This window comes from Salvia hispanica, chromosome 3 (genome assembly GCF_029641045.1).
Source record: "Salvia hispanica isolate PSC_SH4W2 chromosome 3, Shi_PSC_v1, whole genome shotgun sequence".
Taxonomy (NCBI): domain Eukaryota; kingdom Viridiplantae; phylum Streptophyta; class Magnoliopsida; order Lamiales; family Lamiaceae; genus Salvia; species Salvia hispanica.
Window position 1 is genome coordinate 44,721,585 of NC_142694.1, and position 23,931 is coordinate 44,745,515.

The 23,931-nt window shown below is 33.4% G+C and overlaps 4 protein-coding genes across 4 annotated transcripts; 3 read left to right on the forward strand and 1 right to left on the reverse strand.

Annotated features, from left to right (window-relative positions):
* Window positions 1-4,375: 4,375 nt before the first annotated feature.
* Window positions 4,376-5,817, forward strand: LOC125216502 (uncharacterized). The gene is made up of 2 exons (XM_048118235.2): window positions 4,376-5,075; window positions 5,185-5,817. The coding sequence occupies exons 1-2, from the start codon at window positions 4,729-4,731 to the stop codon at window positions 5,624-5,626; spliced, it is 789 nt and encodes a 262-aa protein (XP_047974192.2). The 5' UTR covers window positions 4,376-4,728; the 3' UTR covers window positions 5,627-5,817.
* A 79-nt stretch (window positions 5,818-5,896) lies between these two features.
* On the reverse strand, window positions 5,897-9,291 carry LOC125210728 (MOB kinase activator-like 1A). The gene is made up of 7 exons (XM_048110310.2): window positions 9,179-9,291; window positions 8,212-8,260; window positions 7,424-7,532; window positions 6,928-7,021; window positions 6,501-6,634; window positions 6,233-6,396; window positions 5,897-6,099 (listed from the first exon to the last, which is right to left on the reverse strand). Exons 1-7 carry the CDS (start codon window positions 9,199-9,201, stop codon window positions 6,028-6,030), a joined length of 645 nt encoding a protein of 214 aa, XP_047966267.1. The 5' UTR covers window positions 9,202-9,291; the 3' UTR covers window positions 5,897-6,027.
* A 7,318-nt stretch (window positions 9,292-16,609) lies between these two features.
* LOC125211142 (uncharacterized) lies at window positions 16,610-19,348 on the forward strand. The gene is made up of 5 exons (XM_048110846.2): window positions 16,610-17,064; window positions 18,337-18,432; window positions 18,520-18,568; window positions 18,852-18,964; window positions 19,096-19,348. Exons 1-4 carry the CDS (start codon window positions 16,684-16,686, stop codon window positions 18,932-18,934), a joined length of 609 nt encoding a protein of 202 aa, XP_047966803.2. The 5' UTR covers window positions 16,610-16,683; the 3' UTR covers window positions 18,935-18,964; window positions 19,096-19,348.
* A 720-nt stretch (window positions 19,349-20,068) lies between these two features.
* LOC125216973 (protein Brevis radix-like 1) lies at window positions 20,069-23,727 on the forward strand. Its single transcript, XM_048118775.2, has 7 exons — window positions 20,069-20,205; window positions 20,434-20,504; window positions 20,961-21,132; window positions 22,501-22,787; window positions 22,862-22,991; window positions 23,064-23,221; window positions 23,308-23,727. The coding sequence occupies exons 3-7, from the start codon at window positions 21,025-21,027 to the stop codon at window positions 23,387-23,389; spliced, it is 765 nt and encodes a 254-aa protein (XP_047974732.1). The 5' UTR covers window positions 20,069-20,205; window positions 20,434-20,504; window positions 20,961-21,024; the 3' UTR covers window positions 23,390-23,727.
* Window positions 23,728-23,931: the final 204 nt, after the last annotated feature.

The window sequence follows — 23,931 nt, forward strand, 5'->3', positions numbered from 1 at the left end:
TTTTCTCTAGGCTATAAAATCAACGTTACTACATCTGGTAAAAGGATTTAGATATTTTAAGATTGCAAATTATATAATGATGAAGCAGCTACCCAATTTAAAATACTAAATTTAGTTTGAAAACGAGAGTGAACTATGAAGTGAGTTACCTTCCCCAAACAGAATTACTTACATAAAATATATACAATGCTCTTTTTGTTCTAGACAATCGATTCGTATATCTCTTCGAACCGTTTCAGGTTAAATAGTCATTCATTATTTTAATAAAAAGTCAAACAATTTAATCTCCTTTTACTTTATTATGTATCTTATTTTATTTTCACTTATTTTCTCTATTTTTCCTCCTATTTTATAGTACTAATAATTATCTAAAGCCACTTTCTTAAAATCTCAGACAAACAAAACACATCGATTAACTTGAGCGTATTGTTCATAATGATTATGCATAGTATTAATATCATTCACTGAGATGATTAAATATTAATCATGATGATTAGATTTTAATTAGTGCAAAAAAGACCAACTCATTAGAGAATGATTTTTGCTTCTTTTTCTTTTCAATATCAAACTTGGAGTTGCAAGGAAAAGGCAACTTTTTTGAAGGATAAATTCGGTGATGAGATATTAGACAGAACTAGACTGCATTAAAACAATTCCAAACTTTGGTGTGTTTTTATGAAAAAGTTATTCCTAACTTTAGTTATTGTTTCTACACCTTGTGTGAAATACCCAAATATGTCATTTGATTGTGTAAGCTTTTCAGAATTAAATGTATGTGTCATCAAGAATGGCAATTAACTTTATTAGCCATTAAAGATATGTTTGCTCTAAAAGTATTAAGAAGGTTAAATTCGTCCAAAAGCAGTCCTACTAGTTAGATTGTGCTTCACATCCATGGTGAGTTATGCTAAATTTGGGTATCAATCGGTATATGGCATTGTGATTGTAACTTGTACAAAATAAGTTAGTTTATCTCACTATAATTGAGTGTCAACTTTAGAATTAATACTTGGTGGTCCTATCTATGGATATGGAGCAATCTCAAATTCTTGGAATAGATGACTATACCCTTAAATGTGCCTACACATCAACACATGATACAGTTATTGGTGTGCTGGTAGACACCTTTGGTCTAACAAAAAAAATGTTTCGATTATTTGATTACATGATTCTAGGGGTCAGCAAAATAATTTAAACCCGAATATCCTTATCCGAACTAAAATTTGAAATTTAGTCCAATTTTTCAGTTTGATTGGTCCAAACTTAAGGTTAATTTTGACTTTTCGGTTCGAATCGAAAAAAAATCCCAAAAAACCAAAATTTTTTAATATTTGTATATATGATCTATACCTAAAATAAACTTATGTATGTTTATTTATATTAGTAATATATGTAATACTAATATTTAGATTTTATTATAATTGTAAATTTTTGGATATGTAATTGGTTGATACGATATAATATTTGCGTTAATTATAGAAAAAAAACCATTTTTTTTTGTAATATTGTCCAATTTTGGTTTTTCGAGTTCGATTTTTGTAGTTTGGATTTTGATTTTCGGATTTTATGAATATATTTATGAAATTTTAGTTTTTCGGTTCGGTTCGATTTTTAGTTTCATAAAATTTTGATTTTCGATTCGATTCGATTTGAAAAAGAAAAACCGAATCGAAACCGAATGCTCATACATATATACATATTCATTTTATTTAAGCACAGTAGAATGGTTTTTTTTTTTCGACGGTGAAACGCCATAAATTTAAATTGATGGATTTCAAAATGAATAATTCCAAAACGATTTGTGCAGCAATAAATAATTTGGTATTCCCTCCGTCCCCGATTAGGAGTCACATTTTGATCGGGCACGAGTTCTAAGAAATGTAAAGAAAAGTTGGTTGAAAAAGTTAGTGGAATGTGAGATCCATTTTTTTATATTGATTTTATAATAAAATGTGAGTAAATTGAGTTAGTGGAATGTGGGACCTACTTACTATTTATGATAAAAATGAAGTGTGACTTTTAATTGGGGACGGACCGAAATGCAAAAGTGTGACTCTTAATCGGGGACGGAGGAATATTTAAAAAGCATACGACATTTATGTTTAGATTCAATATAGTTAGTTGAGATGCAATCATTACATAAACATGCATGTGAAAATTTGAAATTACAAATTTAAAAACTTGACACGATCTATGTGCATCCCCTTTAGCCCGCAGGAATAGGTTGTTTTGCCACAATGATTGGTGTATTATATACTCCATCTCAGATAATTTGGGATACTTTGACAGGTTTTAAAAATCTAATGGAGAGTGGGTTGAAAAAGTTGGTGGGATGTGGATGATACTTTTAAAGTATTAGTTTTATAATAAAAAGTGAGTAAGAATGAGTTAGTAGAATATGAGGTCCACTACTGAAAATGGTAAAAGTGAAGTGGGACAAATTATGTGGGACGACCCGAAATGGAATATTGGGTCGAATTATCTGGGACGGAAGGAGTATATGTTTATAAATGTAATGTGCGTAATAAAATTTTTTTTTTTACAACGTACTAATAAATTTGTTGATTACAGTTGGTGGACTAATTTTTTGCGCCAGTTATAAAATAGTCTGAAATTTGAAATGGTAAAAGAAATTAGTCTTTTTTTTTAATCTAGTTAGCTCAGATGCAGTCACAAACTAAATTAATCAGTAATATGTTAATTGATATTGTATTTTGATTAAATAATCTCGAAAGTTAAATGTTGGTCGTAAAATTTAAAAGTAATTCTAAGATTACCACAAAATGAAGGTTATTAAATCACTTTATCAATATTCTTGATCACGCTCTCATTCTCCTATCTGACATCAATTAAATTACGATATTCTCAAGATCCAAAGTGATAACACCTCAAATAAGATAAAAACGAGCCCAATACAATCATTAATTAATGAATTGCGGAATGGTATTATACTATTATTGCATGTCATAATCTTGGTAAATTAGAAATGATGAAAATTATAGATGACACGTTAATTGGTGACATATATCACTCATCTCTTGGACAAATGACCCAATATTCAATTTGTGGTAAAAGCATCAAATCCATTTTTCGTTTATGAATATAATTGTTTTACTTAAATACTACTCCATGTTTTATAGAGAATTAATGTTTAGGAAAATGTATTTATTTCTGCAGTTTGACAATTTAGTTTACAATATAATTTTAACTATTATTTAAAAAATTGTTACTTGTTTCAAATCAATTCATTATTTAAATGAATTATGCTCATTCAGTTTAATTGAGAAGAACGATAATTAATTATCTCAAAAAATATTAGTACTTGTGAATAGCTACTCCGAGTTCCATAAATAGTGGTGTCGTGTTCTTGTTTCTATGGATATTTTTATATTTCGAATAATTAAATCATCCAAAATGAAGTTGACAGATAATTAAAACAAGTAATATCTCTATATAAATTGTTTTATTTTTTTATTTGAAAAACATGAGAAAGTATGTATAATACTTGTCACGGTCACTATCTAACTGAGAAAAAAAAAAAAGTTTCACTATATATAGAAATAGAAGATAATTGGAATGATGGATCAAGGATACGACGCTTTCACGCCATTAGGCTTTCATGACTGAAACAATTAAGTTTGCATATTAGCAGTATCTAATCTAATTACTAAAAAATAGCACCACGTATTATTTTATTGAGTAGTTATACATTGTTTTCAGTCGCTTCTGCTATTTATCACTTTTTTGCTTAATGTTATTGTTGCCAATTTATTTCTCTATCTTCCCGCTATTTTTTTCTTACTCTTATTCATTTAATTTAATTAGTTTAAGTAAAAAAGTGATTAATAGTCCCTTAATTTTGCATGTTGTACTTTTCGCTATCCCTGAAAAAAGTTATCATAGAAAATCCTAGACATTAATACTCCCTCCGTCCCACTTTAGGAATCCCGGTTTGCTATTTTTGGGTGTTCCACTTTAAGAGTCGCGGGTGGAATATTCCATAAACGGTATTAAGCCCTACATTCCACTAACCTTTTTTCCACTCACATTTTAGTACTATAAAATTAGTATAAAAAGGTAGGACCCACGTTCCACTATCTTTTTTCACCAACTTTCATTTATATTTTTTAGAACTCGTGCCGAACTCAACTGAGACTCCTAAAATGGGACGAATGGAGTATATTTTATAAAACTCGTGTCGAACTCAATTTCCATGTGATTACGGTTATAGGAAATAATCAAAATATTGATTCATTTTATTTGAGTAAATAACGGGAGTAATGATGAGATTATTTCCACGCAAGTTGCATTGTTGCAACTACCCAGCCAGGTATTACCGACAAACGTCCTCATATACGTGTTTTTAGTATAATGTTTCAAGAGAGAGAGAGAAAAAAAACTAATTCAATGATGTGTTCATTATTAAAGTCTTTTGTAAAATCATGTACCTTTTTGACGAGTGTGATTAATTTCACCCATTCCCATCTCATCTAAATTAATTTCTTCGATCCCCATTAACTCCAAAAGCTTTTTAGAACTCATAATATCACTATTTTATGTATGCTGTCATCTCTCTTCTTTGTTCAACTGTATGATCTGTGTAGAGTATGATTGTTTCTTCAAATTCGACTACTTTTATCTATTGTTGAAGATGAGAATGGATCCAAGATCATGATATAGATCAAAGAAAAACTTGTCTCTTGCTTTTGTTTTGTGAAGTTGGGAAAGATGGGATCGTTTCCGGGGCATATGGTTCCAGGAACGTTGTTTTTGGTTGTCGGGATGTGGCACGTCTGGTGCTCTATATGTCGATATGTGTCGGATCCTGAGACGTACCGGGTCAGGGTTTGGAACCCGGTTCGAGCATTTGGTGGCAGGGTTAAGTACCTTGAGCTCTATGTCATTGCAGTTGGAGGCTTTGTTGATCTCTGCATAGAGTTTCTTTATGCAACCCATCTCAACATCGTTGTCGATGGCGCCTTGAACCCTTCTCACATTAACAACTTTGAGCACTCAGCAATGCTCCTCATGTTCTTCATCTTTGGAGTAATCACACTCCTCTGTGAACAGACAAGGTCAGCCTTTAGTCTGTCTGCAAAGGTTTCTTTTTGTCAGAAAATATAGATATTGTTTGCTAAATGTGCATTGATTTGTTGCAAGATGATGTTGTTATTCTGTTTTCAGGCATCTGCCATTGTCTGAAGGTGCATTGTGCCTGATTGCTGCAGCAGCATTCACAGCAGAGTACCTCTTGTTCAACTTCCACTCGACTACGCACAAGGGGCTCGAGGGGTACTACCACCGTGTCCTGGTACTACTGATAGGCCTATGTATAGCATCAACTATCGCGGGAGCACTCATGCCGACCAGCTTCCCAGCTGATTTAACCAGTGGCATTGCTATAACACTCCAAGGCCTTTGGTTCTATCAGACTGCCTTCACTCTCTATGGCTCAATGATGCCGGATGGCTGTGTTCTCAACATCGACAAAATCACATGTCGTTCCTTGGAGCACGAAGCCCGTGGCGAGCTGCTGGCTAATCTCCAGCTGTTCATTCAAGTTTTTGGTGTTCTTGCTTCTGCTTCTGGTGCATATGTTTATGCACATCCCAGATTCAGCCACTGATCTGAAATTGGGGGGTTGTCTATTTTTTTAGTAGAAGTACATATACAAAAATTGACAATAGATTTTAACACCTTATAGTTTTTGGTATTGAATTGTATATGCAAAGATGATGCCAACATAAAGTTGTGTTAAGAATTATGAAAACATGTGCTTCATCAAATTGAGTTTAACTATGTAAGAGTTTTGCTTTATCTAGACTCTTAAAAGAATATAATTATCTTTTGTAGATTTATCTTTTGTAGAAAGTATTACATTAGTAGAAAGATAACAGAAGCAAACCTTGTTTTGACATTTAACATTAATATTGGACAAAACCAGCAGTTGAGTTATTTGTTACAGTAAAATCAGTTGCAGATGAACTAAATCTAAACACACTTATTTCATAAGTAGAAACGAGATGCTTAATATGGGACAATTGATTCAATGAGCTCTTGTAGTGGTGCGAGTTCCTTCTTGTCTATCAGCGAAAATTCCTGCACAATAAAGCTTCAGAGTTAAAGCTAGTGAACAATGCTCGATTATGTGCAAAAAAACTACAGAATCTTGCTATTAGCTCAGCTTGAAGAAAGGCTATGACTATTAAAATCAAAGTATCAGAAAACTTACGTATGTAAAAAGTATAAAATGCTTGAAGCAAGTATTTAAGTGGGCTTCCTCCTTAAGACTCACAATCTTCTGAAAATGTGAATGATATATATGAGCATACACGCGGAATAACCGCTTGAATATAGTCTTCACAACATCCCTGAAATTAGTAGGAAATGGTGCACCTGCATATGTTCCTCCATCAGTATTGAGCCAATACATTTATCTAAAGAGAAAACACTTTGCTATGTAAACAGCACTGATAAGTTGAATCAGACATAATCATTACCAAGCCTTTGCGGAAATAGAGATTCATCATCCAATTGCGTCTCAATCCAGTCCATCAAATATTCGACATATTTAGGAGCCGAAACTTCAATAGGTTTTTTGATTGTTACACCATCCGCCCATCTGTACTCGTACCTGAAAATGTGATTGTCTACATATCATGCATACTTCATATACATACATATGGAAACATATACGTTCTGCTTCTTGGTTAAATGAATATAGTGAGTGAGGATGAGATTCAAACATTCCTAACAATACAGAATGCCACTCAAGAAATGAATTGGAAACTGTATTAGCATCAGACAAATGAGTTCATCTTTTAATTTTTTTTATCCTTTCTAGTTTCAAATGGTAAAGGGCCTAAAGGAGTACTCATATATTTGTTTCTCAAAACATAAACAGAAATAATAATCAGCTAGACATACTTGGGACCAGCAGACATTGTAGGGCAGTTTTCTGGTGTACAGAACTCTGTGAGGGTGCCGTAGAGAAGATTCACCTGGTTGAAGAAATCTACAGCTGAAGATGGAAATCAAGCAACCTTCTTTAATTTAGATCCACAGATGAAGAATAAGTACAAAACTGTTGTTTTTAATCATGTAGATATTGTTATTATGCATCATTTTTTATGCCTTCATAAAACACAATCTTGATGTCCATAAAAGAGTAATAATATTGTGCTTCTTAGTGGCATCGTATCATGAGCAATCAATGAGGAAATACAATCTTATTTCTTGTTTATCTTTTTTTGGGGGAGGGGGGTTTGTTAACCATTGGCATGGAATTTTAATATGAAAATCAGTAAATCAATTTTGTTTATCCTACTAAGCACTAGTTGAAGTCCTTCGAGTGAGACTCAAGATGCGCACATGCATAACCACAAGCAAGCACACATATGTGAGAGAGAGAGAGAGAGATTACTGTTAACAGCTAGCCATTCATTAAAATCTTCACCAGGAGGTAGCCTTACAGCTTCTCGCAAGTTTCCACTACCTAAAGTGGCATCAATATGCTGTCTAAGCTGTGCACCCTACAACATATAATTGTAACAAATTCAATGATCAATAACTTGTAACTTAATATTGAAGTTAGGTTAATGCATTGCGCATGCAGCCATTGGCAATAGTCGGACAGTTACACACAGGAATGCGATGCACTCCTATTCTCTACCAATACCTTCAACCAAATAACCAAGGCATAACTAATCCACTAAAGCCCTATCATCTTGGATCTCAACCATGATAGACCAATTAGACAGCAGAGAAAAGATTTGAACAATGAAAAGGAAATCTGAAATAAAATTTCCTTTGCTTTGAAGATGGCTTGGAACATAAAAGGAAAAGAAATAAAATTATATCCTCATGCTTACTGTATCAAATCAGACTTTCTTTTCTCTTGGTATAGCATCATTAGCTAGAGCAAGTGAAACTAAAACAACGACTGGTCAAGAAACATCATTCACTACATGATGAATTTAAAAAAATGGCTTGAGAAATAAAAAATGAAGAAAGATTGACATAATATCAGAGTTACAAAGAAGATGACATAATATCCCAGAAAGCAAAAATTGACAAACTAATATTAGAATACTAAATATGTCATTGTGATGTTTCAAGCAGAGGCTCGTTATAAACACTGGAAAGGAAGCAGAGTCAAGACCAAAACAGTTAAGAAGGGTGCCGAATATATTCAGTTGCCAAGAGATACACCTTACTGCCTGATGGGGCACTTTTCTTAGGCCGGAATGTCCTTTGATTCCTGTCCAAAAGAGCAACTCACACATTACGAATAATCAGACAATCTCCTAGAAACAACATCATCCAATCGGTTTACACAAGTTAAGCTAATTGGACAAAAAATCAAGAAGAGTTTTCATCAGGTTAGGCACTCTCTAAGTCATTAAAGTGATATCTGTGTTAAAAAAATGCAATTATTTTATTTTCATTAATCATGAAGCACATGTCAAACGCATTTTGCCTCATTTTACAAACAAGTCCTGTATTTTATCCACATATTAGGAAGATACAAATGTAATAGCAATAAAAACATGCTATAACTTTGTGGTGCTACATCTCTTCCTTATTCAAATTCATTCATATCTATAGAAAGTAGTTTGTGACTACGAGTCTCCGACATGTGAGGAAATGAAACTAGATCATGAAGCTACGGTATAAATGGCAGGCCTTTTATGCCTCTCTTTGATTTGCAAACGGATAAACAAATGCAATGAAACATCTAATGCAGATAATCACTGTGATTTAGAAATAGTAGAAAAGTTAATTGGGCTTGCTAATCAGAGAAAAAACATTAATCCCCTTTTTTCTTCACAATCAACTATCCAATAAAGCATTTTCACACCATCAAAACTCTAAACTTCAATTCCAATAGTATTGCTAACTTGAACCAAATAACAAAAACATAAAAATAGAGAAATAACCTTTCGTATCATCATACACCTCTTTGTCAATAAAAAAATCAACCTCGATATGAACATCAAATCACGGAAACAGAGTATGCAAAAAGCCCATACGAATCAATCAATTGAGTGAAGAAACATCACAGAAAGAATCAACCAAAAAATCAGAAATTCAATACACGAACACAGATCTGATGTGAATATTCACACACCAAGAGATCAGAATCAGATAAAATGTCAGTTTTGAAGAACATAATTACCTGCCAAGGCCAAAGAGACTCATGGCTGTGTTGACAGAGAAAAAGAAAAGGAGGAGAAATTATGAAAAAGCGGGGAATATTTAGAGGGGAATGCAGAGGAGTATATATATACTAATATAATTAGGGAAAATTTTAATTTAAATACTACTCCTAGTATACCAAATTTTACTTAATTATGGAGTCTTATAACTTCCAACAGTAGATTATTAAATTGTAATTTTAGTACATTACACAAAATTTCAGTGAACTAAATCTTTTGGAAATAAATCCACAATCAGCATCATGCTTATTGATCTATTTAACAAGGTTTAAATAGAGGAATTAATTCAATTTCAATTGAGGAATCACGGCGTTGAACCGATAACGTTTCATGTACAATTCTGAATAAGTCATATAACTCTCACGCCTAGCCAAATAAAGATCAAATGACGCCGGAAAGACATTGTTGGAGTCTGAATATTGATGCTATATTATTTTTTCATTTAGGATAAAACTCAATTCAATATTGGATTTTTCAAGTTTTGTTGAATCAAATGATACTAAAAGATGAATTGGAAATGCTCAAAGCAAAATTAAAAAATGATGAGTGTACTAATGCTCAAAAACAAAATAAAAAACTAAATCGAGCTTTTCCTTTATTATCTCCCATTTTCCAATTATTGGAAGAAGAAATGGTCTTTAAATTTTGAAGTCTTGGCATTCAACCCATTTTTCGGCGGGGCTTATTATATGTTATGCATTCATAGTATTTAAATGAATACAACAAATCTTGCATGGTTGGCAGTGATCAATATGTATATATGTGTGAGTTGTAATTGTCTACATCATCATGAATTTCCTAGCAAGATTGGAACGAGACAACCTCATTCTCGAATATCAATTAATTTCCACCTTGCATTTTCGTTTGGGGTGAGCATTCTTGGATTCAGATTGGATAATTTGTCGATCTAATCCGATTCAAATTATCCTAAAATTTAAATATAAAAATCTGAATCCGAACTGTGAAATATGATTTGATCCATAAAATTTAATTTTATAAAAACATATATACATATATCCAAAAATCCAATTGAGACGATTTATCTGATCAATCGTGTACAACCTTTATATATATTGGAGTATATAATATTCTATACTTGGTAATCTCCAAAATATTCGTCAAAACATTCATAAAAACGTTAAATGTTTACACTGGAAATTAATTACTTTCCAATTCATAAATGTTTACACTTGTCCTGGATATTGAAAATACTAATTAGGAATTTTTTTTTAACAAAGGATACTCTAGATAGGGACGTCAATTCAACCCGAAACCCGTGGGCCGGCCCGAACAACCCGGTAATATGAGCGAGTTAGGGCTGTAACTTTACTACCCGAATACAAAACAGGCTAAACGGGTTGGCCCTAATGGGTTGGCGGGTTAAACGGGTCGGCCCGAACGGGTTGCGGGTTGGCCCGATGGTTTGTGAGTTTTAATTATAAAATATTAAATTTTAGGGATTTTTATATTTTTGAATCCTCAATCTTCATTCTACACTTTTCCACTCGATCTCACAATATCAGCTTTCAAGTTTCATCTCAACTCATTATTGCACCGTCTCATCATCTGCTACTAGTGTCTTACCACCTCCAAAGCCAATCAATACAAAATTAAGAACTAACCCATCAAAATCTTAATATATTTATCATTTTAATAATGATTCATGTAAGATATGATTTTTAATTTTCATAAGAATTAGTTACGAACAATGCTATAATAATGACACGAACACAAGCTTTAATTTATATTGTAGTTGATCGAGATGAAGGCTTCTTTTCAAGTATTATTGAAGAAAACTATGAAAATTTGAAGATTTTATATGATTCGAAACTAAAAAGAAAAAAGTATCTAAAATTTAAAATCATTTTATAGAAGAAAATTTTGATACAAGAGATTATTTTCGAAAGCTTTTAGGCCCGAATAGCCCGATGGGTTAGCCCAAAACCCGACGGGTTAGGGTTAGGGTTGAAAATTTATGACCCGAAAAATCCATAACCCGAATGGACCGCACCCAAATAGTCCGGCGACCCGAGTGGACTGGCCCGAACCCGAACGGGTTAGCCCGATTGACATCCCTAACTCTAGAATACAACACAATGAGGAGTGTTTCTACTCCCATGATTATCATGTTATTTGCCTTTCTTTTCAGTAAGTTTTCCATCTTATTCAATTTCTTTTTTCGTGTTCAAGTAGAATGATTTGCATGATAATATTAATATTTATTAAATAATCAGATATTCAAAATTTATTGATGGTTCATGCTCGACTAGGTAATCCTCCATTGCCTTCATTGGGTGAAGAAGCTGCAAATGCCCCTTCAAATCGTAAGTGTGAAAAAAGGTTTCCATCTGGTGTCTATATATTATTATATGAAAAGCTTATTTAAAAAATAATGATTTTTGATGCATATGTGTAGATGACATAAAAATAGAAAATGTGAATGTTGATATGCTACTTCCGCATTTTGGGAGTATGTGGTGTGACACTAAGCTAGGTGAAGATCGATGTATCCAACTCTGCAACGATTACTACTCCGGGGTGAATCCATATGCTCAATGTTACTGCGTTTTCCTGGAGCTACCGCTGTTTTTTGTTATTGCGAACACGATTGCCACATATATACAAGTTTGAATACAAATGTATTAGAATATTTCAGTATTGATATAAGTTTGAACACGATTACTACTCCGGGGTGAATCCATATGCCACATATATACAAGTTTGAATACAAATGTATTAGAATATTCCAATATTGATATATTACTTAAATTAATTAAAAATTCTTTTATAGAATGAAAATCAGTTAATCTTTTTATTTAATTGTTCACTTGGTTATTTGTCCAACCACTTATAAAAGAGTGTATTTGCTTAAATAAATGACTAAATATTTATAATTTTTTAAAATTTGGGTTAAAACTCAACTCATTATTGGATTTTTCAGGTTTTGTTGAGTCAGATGATACTAAAAGATGAACTGGAAATGCTCAAAACAAAATTAAAAAATGATGAGATGTATTAGAAATGCTCAAAAACAAAACAAAAAACTAAATCGAGCTTGATATTTTATAGTACTATAAAGTCAATTATGATGATATAAACTGCAACTATTAAAATAGGCGTATAAAGTCAATTATATAGCAATCAAATTCTATGTAATTGGAATTTGGCGAATTCAGACGTTAGACTACTTTCCATCGGTAACATTGGAAACAAGGTCACACACAAAAGGATAAAATAGCAAAAATACCCTAAATCCTAAACCCTAAACCCATAGTATAAAGTCAACCATATAGCAATCAAATTCTATGTAATTGGAATTTGGCGAATTCAGACAGTAGACTACTTTCATCGGTAACATTGGAATCAAGGTCACACACAAAAAGATAAAATAGCAAAAATAAAAATAATTCTAAAATCAATTACTCCAAACTCCCTTGCCCCCTGCCCCCACCCCATTGTTTGGTGTTACATGTTTACCCATAGAAAAAGTGGGAGTAAGTCCACATGTCATACTTTTATTGGTTGAACGTTAAAATGTTTTATTACTTTTATTTATTAATTTATTTTATTCAATAATTATTATTCTTCCAAAAAAATCATGTGAACAACTCTTCCAAAAAAAATGACGTGAACTACTTCATTTTTTTATTTATATTTAATTTATTATTTGTTATATTGTGCTTCATTTTTCTATATATATCCTACTTAACACATAGAACTCATCACAAGCAAACCAAATTTATCAAACAAAATTTCCTTTCATTATTGTTTTGATAAATTTGGTTTTATTGAAATAATTTATGGAGTATAATTTTTATATGAGTTTTTTAATATATTTGAATAAAATTATAAAATTTTTATTGATTAAAAGTATATGAAAAAAAAATATGTATTGAGGTTGAGTTGGGGTCATTGATAGAAGTAAAAGTTTTAATGAGTTGGGGGTTGTATATGTGGATGAAAGAGAAATGAGTACTTTTATTAAAAAGTTGATTGGGATTGAGTTGGGTGAGGGTTACTGATGACGAATGAGGATAGTCTTGCATATCTTAAAGTTAGTAAATAAGGAGTACTCCCTCCGTCCGCGAATAGGAGTCTCGTTTTTTCCATTTTAGCTTGTCCGCGAATAGGAGTCCCGGTTCACTTTTACCATAAATAGTAACACGGTATCACCTTCCACTAACTCATTCTACTCACATTTCATTTAAAACTAATATATATAAGTGAGACCTATGCCACTAACTTTTTTCCACCCACATTTTTCTTAACATTTCTTAAAATCTGTGCCGTCAAAAAACGAGACTCCTAATGGCGGACGGCAGGGATGGATGTACATTAGTTCCACAAGGGGTAAATGCCCCTCCTCAAAAAAATTCATTTGTGCTATTTTGAGCATTATTTGTAAAAAAAATTAAAATACCTTTATATATACCCCTTCTCAAATTCTTAAAATGCCTTTATCTATATTTTTGCCCCAGGTATATAAAATTTCTGGATCCATGGGGAGGAGCACATTGCATGACATACCATGACCATTATTTCACAGATTTGGAAGTCGAAATTTTGTTATGAGATTAATCGTACGAGTAACTCTTAAATTCATACTCCCTCCGTCCCATAGAAGTTGGCACACTTTCATTTTTAGTTTGTCCCACAAAAGATGTCATATTTCCCTTTTTGGAAAAAGTTCTCTCTCACATGAATATAAAAATTATATATCTCTCTCCATTTAACACACAAAACAAAACCTCCTAAAATTTCATGCCATTTTCAAAGTATGCCAACTTTTCTGGGACGGAGGGAGTATTATTTACCCGAAAAAGAATAAGTAGTTTAATAAATCAATAACAACTCGTAAAAATCAATTTAATGCATTATTCACCATTGGTAAAAATAAGAAAGATAGATAAAAAAATTAATCATACATCAGCATTTAGTGAATAATGAACCATCTTATTAGGGAGAAAAAAATTATCAAAAATAGAAAAAAAATATTTTTATGAACAATCTAAAATGAAAAAATTACTCCATTTATTATAGAGAGAGTATTTTTATATTATAAATAAAGAAATCAACCCAAGAGAAATGCAATGCAATAGAAAGATAGCATTAAATCAATGCATAGGAAAGAGAAATACTTTTTACATAAATTCAAAATAACATTTATGATTGAGGTCAATTTGATTCCAAAAAAGTTCAGAAAAATGCAAAACATTAAGTATATTCAAAATTAAGACGTCAACTTAGGAGAGACATTAAATACAATGCAAATAAGAGAGAGAACATTAAATGAATGCAAATATTTTAAGGTTTAATATACTGTGGTAGTCCAAAAATATTCAAAATATTTCAAAAGGACTTTAAACATGCAAATTGCAAAATTTATAGATTTTTCATAATAACTTTTTCAGAAATAATCAAATATAGTCTAAACTTATTGCCATTTGTCATACCATCTACACAAAATAGAATCAAATATAGTTGGATGGTGACTAATTAATTGTATTCGTTTCATTTAATTTCTTATAAATATGACAAAGTTATATGGTTGGAGCATTTCAAAGAAGAATCCTCATCTCTCCTCTTGTCATAGACATTGAAATATCCAATTAGGGAAACTTGAAGAAAGGATTTTAACAATATCACAATGAGGAGTGTCTCTAAGCTAACAATTATCATGTTTTTTGCCTTTCTTTTTGGTAAGTTTTCCAATTAATTTCTTCTATCAGCCTTATAAAATTCCAATCAATTATATTGTTGGTGTTACTAGTTTTTCAATTTTATCTTCTTTGAGGAATTTCTTGGTAAGTGGACAAGTTGTCACACTAACAATGTTGAATCTTCCCTTGTTGTTACTTGTTACCTCAAGCTTTATTTTGATTTTCTATTTTAGTAGAATGAGATGCATAGTAATAGTACTCCCTCCGTCGCACAAAAGATGTCACACTTTCCTTTTTAGTTTGTCCCATAAAAGATGTCACATTTCATCTTTTGGAAAAAATTCCTTCTCACATCAATTATAAAATTATATTTTCTCTCACCACTTAACACACAAAATAACATCTCCTAAAATCCCGTGTCATTTCCCAAGTGTGACATCTTTTCTGGGACGGAGGGAGTAGTAATTATATTGAATGTCATAGGTATTCAAAGTTCACTGATGGTACATGCTCGACTTGGTAACCCTCCAATGCCATCGGTTGGTGAAGAAGCTGCAAACGCCCCTTCAAATTGTAAGTATAAAATAAATTTGGTACTAGTTTTTATGTTATTTTATGTGAATTATTCATATATAAATAAATGAGTTTTGATGAATAAATTCAGATGACACAAAAATGGGAAATCTGAAGTTTATTAGACCTCCTCCAATATACCGGTGCGTGAGCATCTTGGGCGTATGCAATGTGACATTAAGTGAAGCTCGATGTGTCCAACTCTGCAACAATTACTATTATGATCAACATCCATCTTCTCGTTGTTACTTCTTTCCCGGAGCTACAGATGTTTTTTGTGACTGTGAACATGATTGTAAATAGAGATCTTAGTCAAATTTCCAAATATTCGCTTTTAAAAATAAAAAATTGTGACATTATTTGGTCCTTTGTATGGACAATGAAAGATTTTATATTTCCAATTTACTTATTTTGCGATATTATTTTTAAATTTTTGTTAAAATGAGGTTGAAATTGGCCCATAAAGTGCAAATGGGCCGGGCGCTAGGGCCTATCTGCGAGTGATTTGATGATGCATATACAGGTTTTATACATTACAATCTAAACAATCATTCAAATATGTTCTCAATCCATATTAAATTCTAAATTTTTTAAATTTTCATATTTTCAATAAAATTTTCAAACTCTAAATATTTTCTACTCCATACTATGTTTTGTACACAAAATTTGGTGATAGTATTCAACTTGTTAGAGTTTGAGATTGAGTTCTTTTCACTTCAAATTTCAATACATGAAACGACACCACTTTAGCAAAAAACGAGAAATGTTAATTATATTTTGTGTTCCCAACTTCTGCATATTTCAGAAAAATGTCTTCTTCAACTTAAAATGGAAAACGAAAATTTTTGAGATATTTTTGCTAAAGATCACGGGCACAAGATGGTATTAATCATTCTTATTTTTTGCTTAATCAACTGCATTTCATGTGTTGAGGGAAACTAAGTTTTTTGTCATTAAACTTTATATAGTGGCCATTTGATGGAAAATAAGAATAATTGATGAAAATATAAAAGTTACTTATATTGTCTAGAATAATTTGAAAATTTTGAAAACATAAATACTCTATTAATAATATTTTGAAAATTTTCAAAAATATACTCCACTAGCTTCCTTCCCATTCTATAATCCTTTTTTCAAACTTGAAAAATCCCGCGCCACTATAAATTCCCAAGCGCAGCAAACTTCCCAAAATCAATCACAAAAGCACGGCAAAAATTGAAAGACAGCTAGAGATGAGGAAGAAATCGACGAAATCATCAGCAGCCGCGCTCCTAGGACCATCTCCTCTACCACCGCCGGACGCAGCGGCCACGAGGAGTCCATCGCCGGCGGAGTCTCCGGCAGAGCTGTTCGATTTCGATCTCAATGCACTCGCAGGTATCGGTTCGTCGTTGAAGAACAAAAAATGCGTTTCTAGAGCATCAGGTTCGAAGCGAATTCAGCCTACTGGATTCTCTCCATCGCCGCCGCTTAAAAGTGTGAACACGATCGCTGATCTGAAGGATCTGGCGTCTTCTAATATGGAATCCATCAAGCAACATATGGAGAGATCGCATTCTGAAATTGCGAAGGATTTTGAGTCTTCAAAGTGTCGCCTGCACAAACGCTACAAGGTTTTTCTCTCTCTCGCCATTTTCTTAATTTTTTTTGGTAAACCGTGTAGATCGTGAATCCGTTTATGCCGTAAGTATTGATTTAATTACTATATCAGGACGCTCAGGGTTAATGTTAGCTAATTCGCGTATCATTGACGAAATGCAATGAGAACTCTGTTTTTTCCTTATTTCTGTAAACTCCACGAGCTCTGTGTGGAATAAGTGCTATGCATAATCTGTGTACATCATGTTTGTTTTATTCGTAGTTATGCATTATAATCAGTTCTCTTCATCTATGATTTAACATTTGCGATATGGTTCTCTACATCTGCTTATTACTCTAGAACAATATATGTAGTCAATTACGAAAGTAACCATTAGGAGTACTTGTTAAGACTTAAGAGTCATTTTCTCTGAATTTTCGTGCATGTTGCAATCTCTCTGCTGCTGGTAGTTTCAAATTGATACATGACCTTGCTGAGCTTAATGATGCAAAACTAGAATCTAAGTTGTGATCCAAATATGTCATAGTCATTATTGTATCAACGTTGCTTTTTCATTGTTATCAATTGCAAATATGTTGGAGAGTATATATTATAGCGCATATTACCTCATCTAAATACTAGAACAAACTTGGAGATCAAATATTCTCTTGACGATTTTATGAATATTGAGCTGCGATGAAAATGTTCACTGCATCATCTTTTTAGCTGACACTATCTCAAATACTGGACTCTTCTAAGAGCAATGGCCACCTTGTTTAGAACAGAACAATCTGAGATTCTTACTGTGCCTTATTTTGAAATTGTTGTTTAGTATTTTATAAATTACTTGAGTTAAATAAAGAACGATTTAGATGCTTCTAATCTCTGTTGATGACGTGAAGTTTCACCATTATCAGTTGAACTAGACGCGTTGTTTGTAGGTTTTGAGGTCCATTGTGTGCCTGGTATACATCTTCTCTTATGTGTATAGTGGTGCACTCTTAATTCCTAAATCTGTAGATCTTCGTGCACAATGTCATACAGCGCCTTCCATGTACATTATACTCTAACTGATCTTCTCTTATGTGTACAGTGTGCACTCTTAATTCCTAAATCTGTAGATCGTCGTGAACATTGTCATACAGCGCCTTCCATGTACATTATACTCTTACTGAATCTTCGCTTTTACATGTCCAGCGCTTTCCATGTGTCAAAAGCTCAGTTATCCAATTTGATGCATATTGTGCTTCAAGTATTAGACTCTGTCTGACATGTATTTGTATCTGCATATTTTTTGTTTGAACAGATCCAGACTCAAGAATGCCAGCGAATCATGGATGAGGCAGATAAAGAACATAAGAAGATGTTTGATCGAATCAATGAAGGTAGAGAAGCAATGAAGGTGGGAACCCCCTTTCTTGGAAAAAAGATGTACTCCTATGTTTCTTGACATCAATCTGTCTAATATGATATACATAATTTGTTTCAGGCTTCATATGCCGAGTTTATAGCAGAAGCACAGACCACTGCATCTCGTCGTAAGCTTGTTTCTTACTCTTTAACTATAGTTCAAAATAAATCATTATCTTCCTACTTAAATGCACCAAGATCTTTGTTCCCCTTTTTCATGGTGAATATATCCTACTATATCACAATATTCATTTAAGAAACATAACAATCTAGGCAGTCAATATTTTCCAGGTCTAGTAACACTGATACATATGTTCTTGCATGCACCAACGAAACATTTTTAGAACATGAAGAGCTATGAATTATACCACTCCATTTCTCACAGTATTTGTGTATATGTGAATGTTTCAGTATGTAAAACAACTATTCCCGAGCTAGCAAAAAGTACTGAGAAAAGCATTTCTTCACTCAAGAGCCGTTTTGGGATCTCATAAACTGCATCTTGACACCGTGACGGCTCCTAGGTAAGAGACTAGTTAATGACTTCAGTTTTTCGGTGGCAATTTGGCATAAGATCTTGTATCAAAATAGGAGCTGAGCTTTTAAGTTAGTCACAATTATATGCAATAAGTTTGTGCTAATTCTGTTGTGGCAGGATTTATATGCTTAGATTGATGGAAATGGCGCAAGTGAGGTTCCAGGGCAGCAACTTAGTGCATCTTCTTGCATCGGTGAGCAAGCTAAAACTATTGTTTTGTGACAATCAACGATCCCACTCCATACAAATAGCACTTTTGTAGAGATGAAGTTTTATAGTAGGACCTAATAATTGTGGCCCCTGGCTGTGGGATATGCCAGAATTTTCCTTCATCTATAAAACTTGAAAATGTTTCAGGGGTATTATAGTAATTAGTAGATACACAATACTCTATAATTGATAATGATCATTCAACTAATGCATTAACATGACATGAGGACTCCATGATGTCTCCATAAGTTTTTTCATTTATAATTAAAACATACAATCACAATTTACATCCACCTCCAATCGATTGCATCGATGAAGTTTGGTCACCCACCGACAATTTAGCATTGAAGTTTATCTTGAATTTGTCATTTTAGTAATTTAAATGATGTAAATTTTGGTATTTAATTGATGTCATATTTAGTTATTTATTTTAATTTTATACTAAGTATATAACAAAATAAGAAGTAAATATAATGTTGTATGACAATAAAGAAAATTAAATGATGATATGGTTTAAGGTTTGGGCCTTGGGGTGAGTATGCTTGTAGGAGTATAATACTAGCAATCTAGTTGCCAGAATATATGCTAGACAAATTCAAATTATATTAGTATTAAAAAAGATTTTCACTTATATTATACTATATAAAAAAAGATTTTGTCTTATAATTTTAAGGGAACAAATCAAGATTTGATTGCCGATGATCTCTCAAAATCATTTCTTCACTCCCGTTCCATTTAGCACACGAATAACCAGCATGACCATGTTAATTCCAATCAACTACGTGGCATTCCCTCCAAACGAATTGGTGGCCGTGACAGGTGGGCCCGGCCCCGGTTTGTCCACCTCAATCTCCCCTTACTGCGAATGTCCATATAAAATTAAACACCATAGTGCCTGCAGCTGGGTACAGTTCGTCGGAGCTCGACGTACAACTCCTTGATGCGATTCGCGGTTCGTTAGATAACGATGGAACATGACGGCGTCACGTCTCCCACCTATAAATACCGCAATACAACGTCGGACATTGCTCTCTCTCTCTCTCTTTTTGTCTCAACTCCTCATTTTTTATTTCCATTTATGTATATCTATCGATCATTTTTGTTATATATAGACTTAAATTTTTTGTGCAAAGGGGTACTGCATTTACATACTGTTCAAATCTCTCCCTCTATGATTATCTATTTATTACTACTAATCAGTGTCAGGAAATTAACTTATTTCATTAACCTTTTTTCTGCATATAGAGGTTTTGAAGACTACGATTAACTCATGAGATCACACGTCCTTTTGTTGATTATATCGTTTGTGTTTGGAGGTAAGTCAGTGAGTAGTATGGTATAGTTCTCCTTCTGACTGAATAAATGGCATTCCACAATTTTCATTAATTATCAACATTGCTTTGATCATTTTTTTGCATTCATTTAATATATTTTGTCGTGTGACACCGAAATCATTGTTTGTGCAATACGAAATATTTTGTTAACTAAAATCATTGTTCAAACACAGATTCACAAGCTGAGAAAATGTGTGATTATTGTGTTGAATGATACAGTATTAAAATTTATGGCCAAAAAATCTCGATTTCTATATTCCTTGATTGAAGCCGGCGCAGAGCAGACCACTTTGGAAATTTTACATTCAATTATTTGGGCTCACGCATTGATTGCAATTAATAGACCATATGTTACTGATCCTTTTGTATAAAGAAAGACGATTGTTCATGAATATTTTTCCATTCAAATTGATTCAAAATATCCCATTTTCACTGCAGGTAAAAGAGAAAACATCAACATAAAAAAGACAGGAAGTAACTAGTAAAAAAGAAGGGTAAGACGATGCTGACGTGTATAACTTGCTCAAAGCAGACAACGGAAGATGGCGGAGAGGAAGCCTCACGTGGGACTCCCAGCACCAAAGACGCCGTCAAAAGCCTAACTGCGCAGGTTCTATATATATGCTGTGTTTTATTTTTAATACGAAATGAGTAAATTACAAGATAAAAACATACTCAACTCAACTGATAGTGAAATGTTGGTCAAATTTTTGTCAAAAATAGATTTGGGCTAATTTTTGTGGACGAACTAAACTGAAATGATAAATGATAGACTATTTTTTAGGGACGAGATAATACTCACTCGATGAATTGTAACATGCAGTGTTGTGCAGTGTATAAAATATTGTGTGGTTTTGGGCCCATAAAAATTACTCCTTCATAATCCATTTTTCTGCGCCAGAGGTAGGAACAGAAATATAGAATATGATGATAGTAAGTATGGTGAAAAATGAGCTTTAAATAGAGATTTCATGAACACAAACATTTCCACCTCATTTATCATCAACCACAAACACCTTAATATTTTGCTTGTCTAGTCTTAGATATTTTTGTTATTTTCACCACTCCATTTTATCATAGCCGTATTCGAAAACGAGGGAGCCTAGTGGGTGAGACAGCAACTTAAATTGAAGGGGAGATGCATCTTCTAATGGGAACTAATATGAACTTTAGTTCCTTGGGTCCTCTCCTCTTAATTAAAATATTTAATGTGAGAATGAATTGTGTAAATGCAATTTATGTGATGGTCCCCACCCAACAATGCCAATAACTCTTATGATAACTGTAAACAATGTTTCTCTTCTTTTTATTAGGACATAGTTGCATTGCATTGGAATCATATCCTAGTCTTGATTGATACCTATTTTAAGACAAACTTTATGATGTGGATCACATGTAGTCTTGATCAGTTTTTTTGTCAAGATTTTGCTACTGTAAGAATATTATTTGTTTTTTAACCACTTCCTCTAGCTGGAAGCATCTTGGACTAAGAATGTGTAAGAAGACAGTCATATTCCTAAGAAGTTAAGTAGTTGAAAAATGAAGTAGAATATTCCATTATTAAACCAATGAAATCAATACACTATAGTAGTACCATTTACCTTAGCTGCAGACTGCTGCTGATATATATATGCAGTTATCTTAACTGTAGTTCATATTAACTGGAGTAATTTATATAGTTTTAGTATTTTCTTCAAAATGAGAGGGTGTGATATGTCTGATATATTAGTTTCCAGAACTTTCAATTCAAAAAAACAACTCATGTACTATTATGCTTTAGGAAGCTGTCTGCAGATCCATAAAGTTCCCCCATTCAACTACGATAAATGTTACCTTGTGTTGGCAATATGAAGGCAAACTAGACGTTAACTTCACAACATTAGATGTGTTTTTCGATACAATGATTTTAATACTATTGATTGGTTTGTTCGAGGTCATGTGATGTGATTAATCCTCAAATACTTGGTGTTGTGAGCAGATTAAGGACATGACATTCAAGGTGTCTCGTAAAGGGAAGCCCGGTGAGGCAGAAGGGAGTTACAAGAAAGGCCAGAGATCATATCCCGATTTTGATACAATTTCAGATGCATATCCACTGCCACCAGGGAGCACAAGCTCCACTCCGGCTTGGGATTTCCCGTCCCAAGTGGTGCTGGAAGATGAAGAAGGGCCGAAACAATGGACTGCTCAAGTTGAGCCCGGAGTTCAGATCACCTTTGTCTCTCTCCCTCACGGAGGGAATGACCTTAAACGAATTCGTTTCAGGTACCTATTGTGAGAGTCACTATTACCTACTTTGCATTCAGACTATAAATTTATAGTTTATTATGTATTTGAAGCCGGGAGATGTTCAACAAGTGGCAAGCACAGAGATGGTGGAGTGAGAATTATGATAGGGTAGTAGAGCTATACAATGTGCAGAGATTCAATCAGCAGGATATAAACACTCCCAGGAGATCCGAGGATGGAGTAAGTGCCCTTTTATCCGCTATTCGATAGCTACACTTGCTGTTATACTCTAGCAGTTACTTTGGAATGCAGAGAGAGGAAGCATCGAGGATAACGGCCTCCTCCTCCTCCAGAGACATGTCTGTAAGCGACATTGAATCGGAATGGATAGAGGAAGACGAGCCTGGTGTTGAGATCACCATCAGGCAGCTTGGGGATGGCACTAGAGAGCTTCGTCGTGTCAGATTCAGGTCTCGATTTCTCCAACAATGCTCCTCACAATGCATAGATGGTTTGCCTTTACATTGAGTTAACATCTTTTGTTGATATGTTGTAGCTGTGACAAATTTGGAGAGGTGCATGCCAAGCATTGGTGGGAAACCAACAGGGATAGGATACAAAGACAGTATCTTTCTTGATGCATTTCTGGATTTATTTTCACCAAAATGTTCGAGGCACATGCGAATGATAGAGGTAGAAGCACAAACGACTTCGCCATAGGTGGAGGTACAGACGCCTTTGCAAGTGACGTACAAGAGCTTACAGTCATATTTGCTAACTGATAAGAGTGGGTGAGGTGTGTCCTCATCTTGCTAGAGGTATGTTCTCGGGTGTCTTGTGAAGTCTGTCCTTCAAGAGTGTGTCTTGGGGTGTGTCCTCAAGTATTGTAGTGTGGTTTTGTGTTGGTGTTGTGCACGTGTTTTTGGTGTTTCGAAAACCATTGTTGAGTACAATAAAATTTCTTTTCATGTGTTTATTTATAATCTGTCCTAGATTACTACTGATGCCCAACACTAACTTCTCAGCTGGATATGTTACACCATGTGTTTTCCCAAGGTTCGTTGTTGCAGGTTTAAAACACTTGATAAACAAAACATTTCTCTATTCACATTCATAAAAGATTGAAACAACAAATTGGAGAATGAAAAGCAGGCCTAGGGGACTTGGTAACTAATGGCCC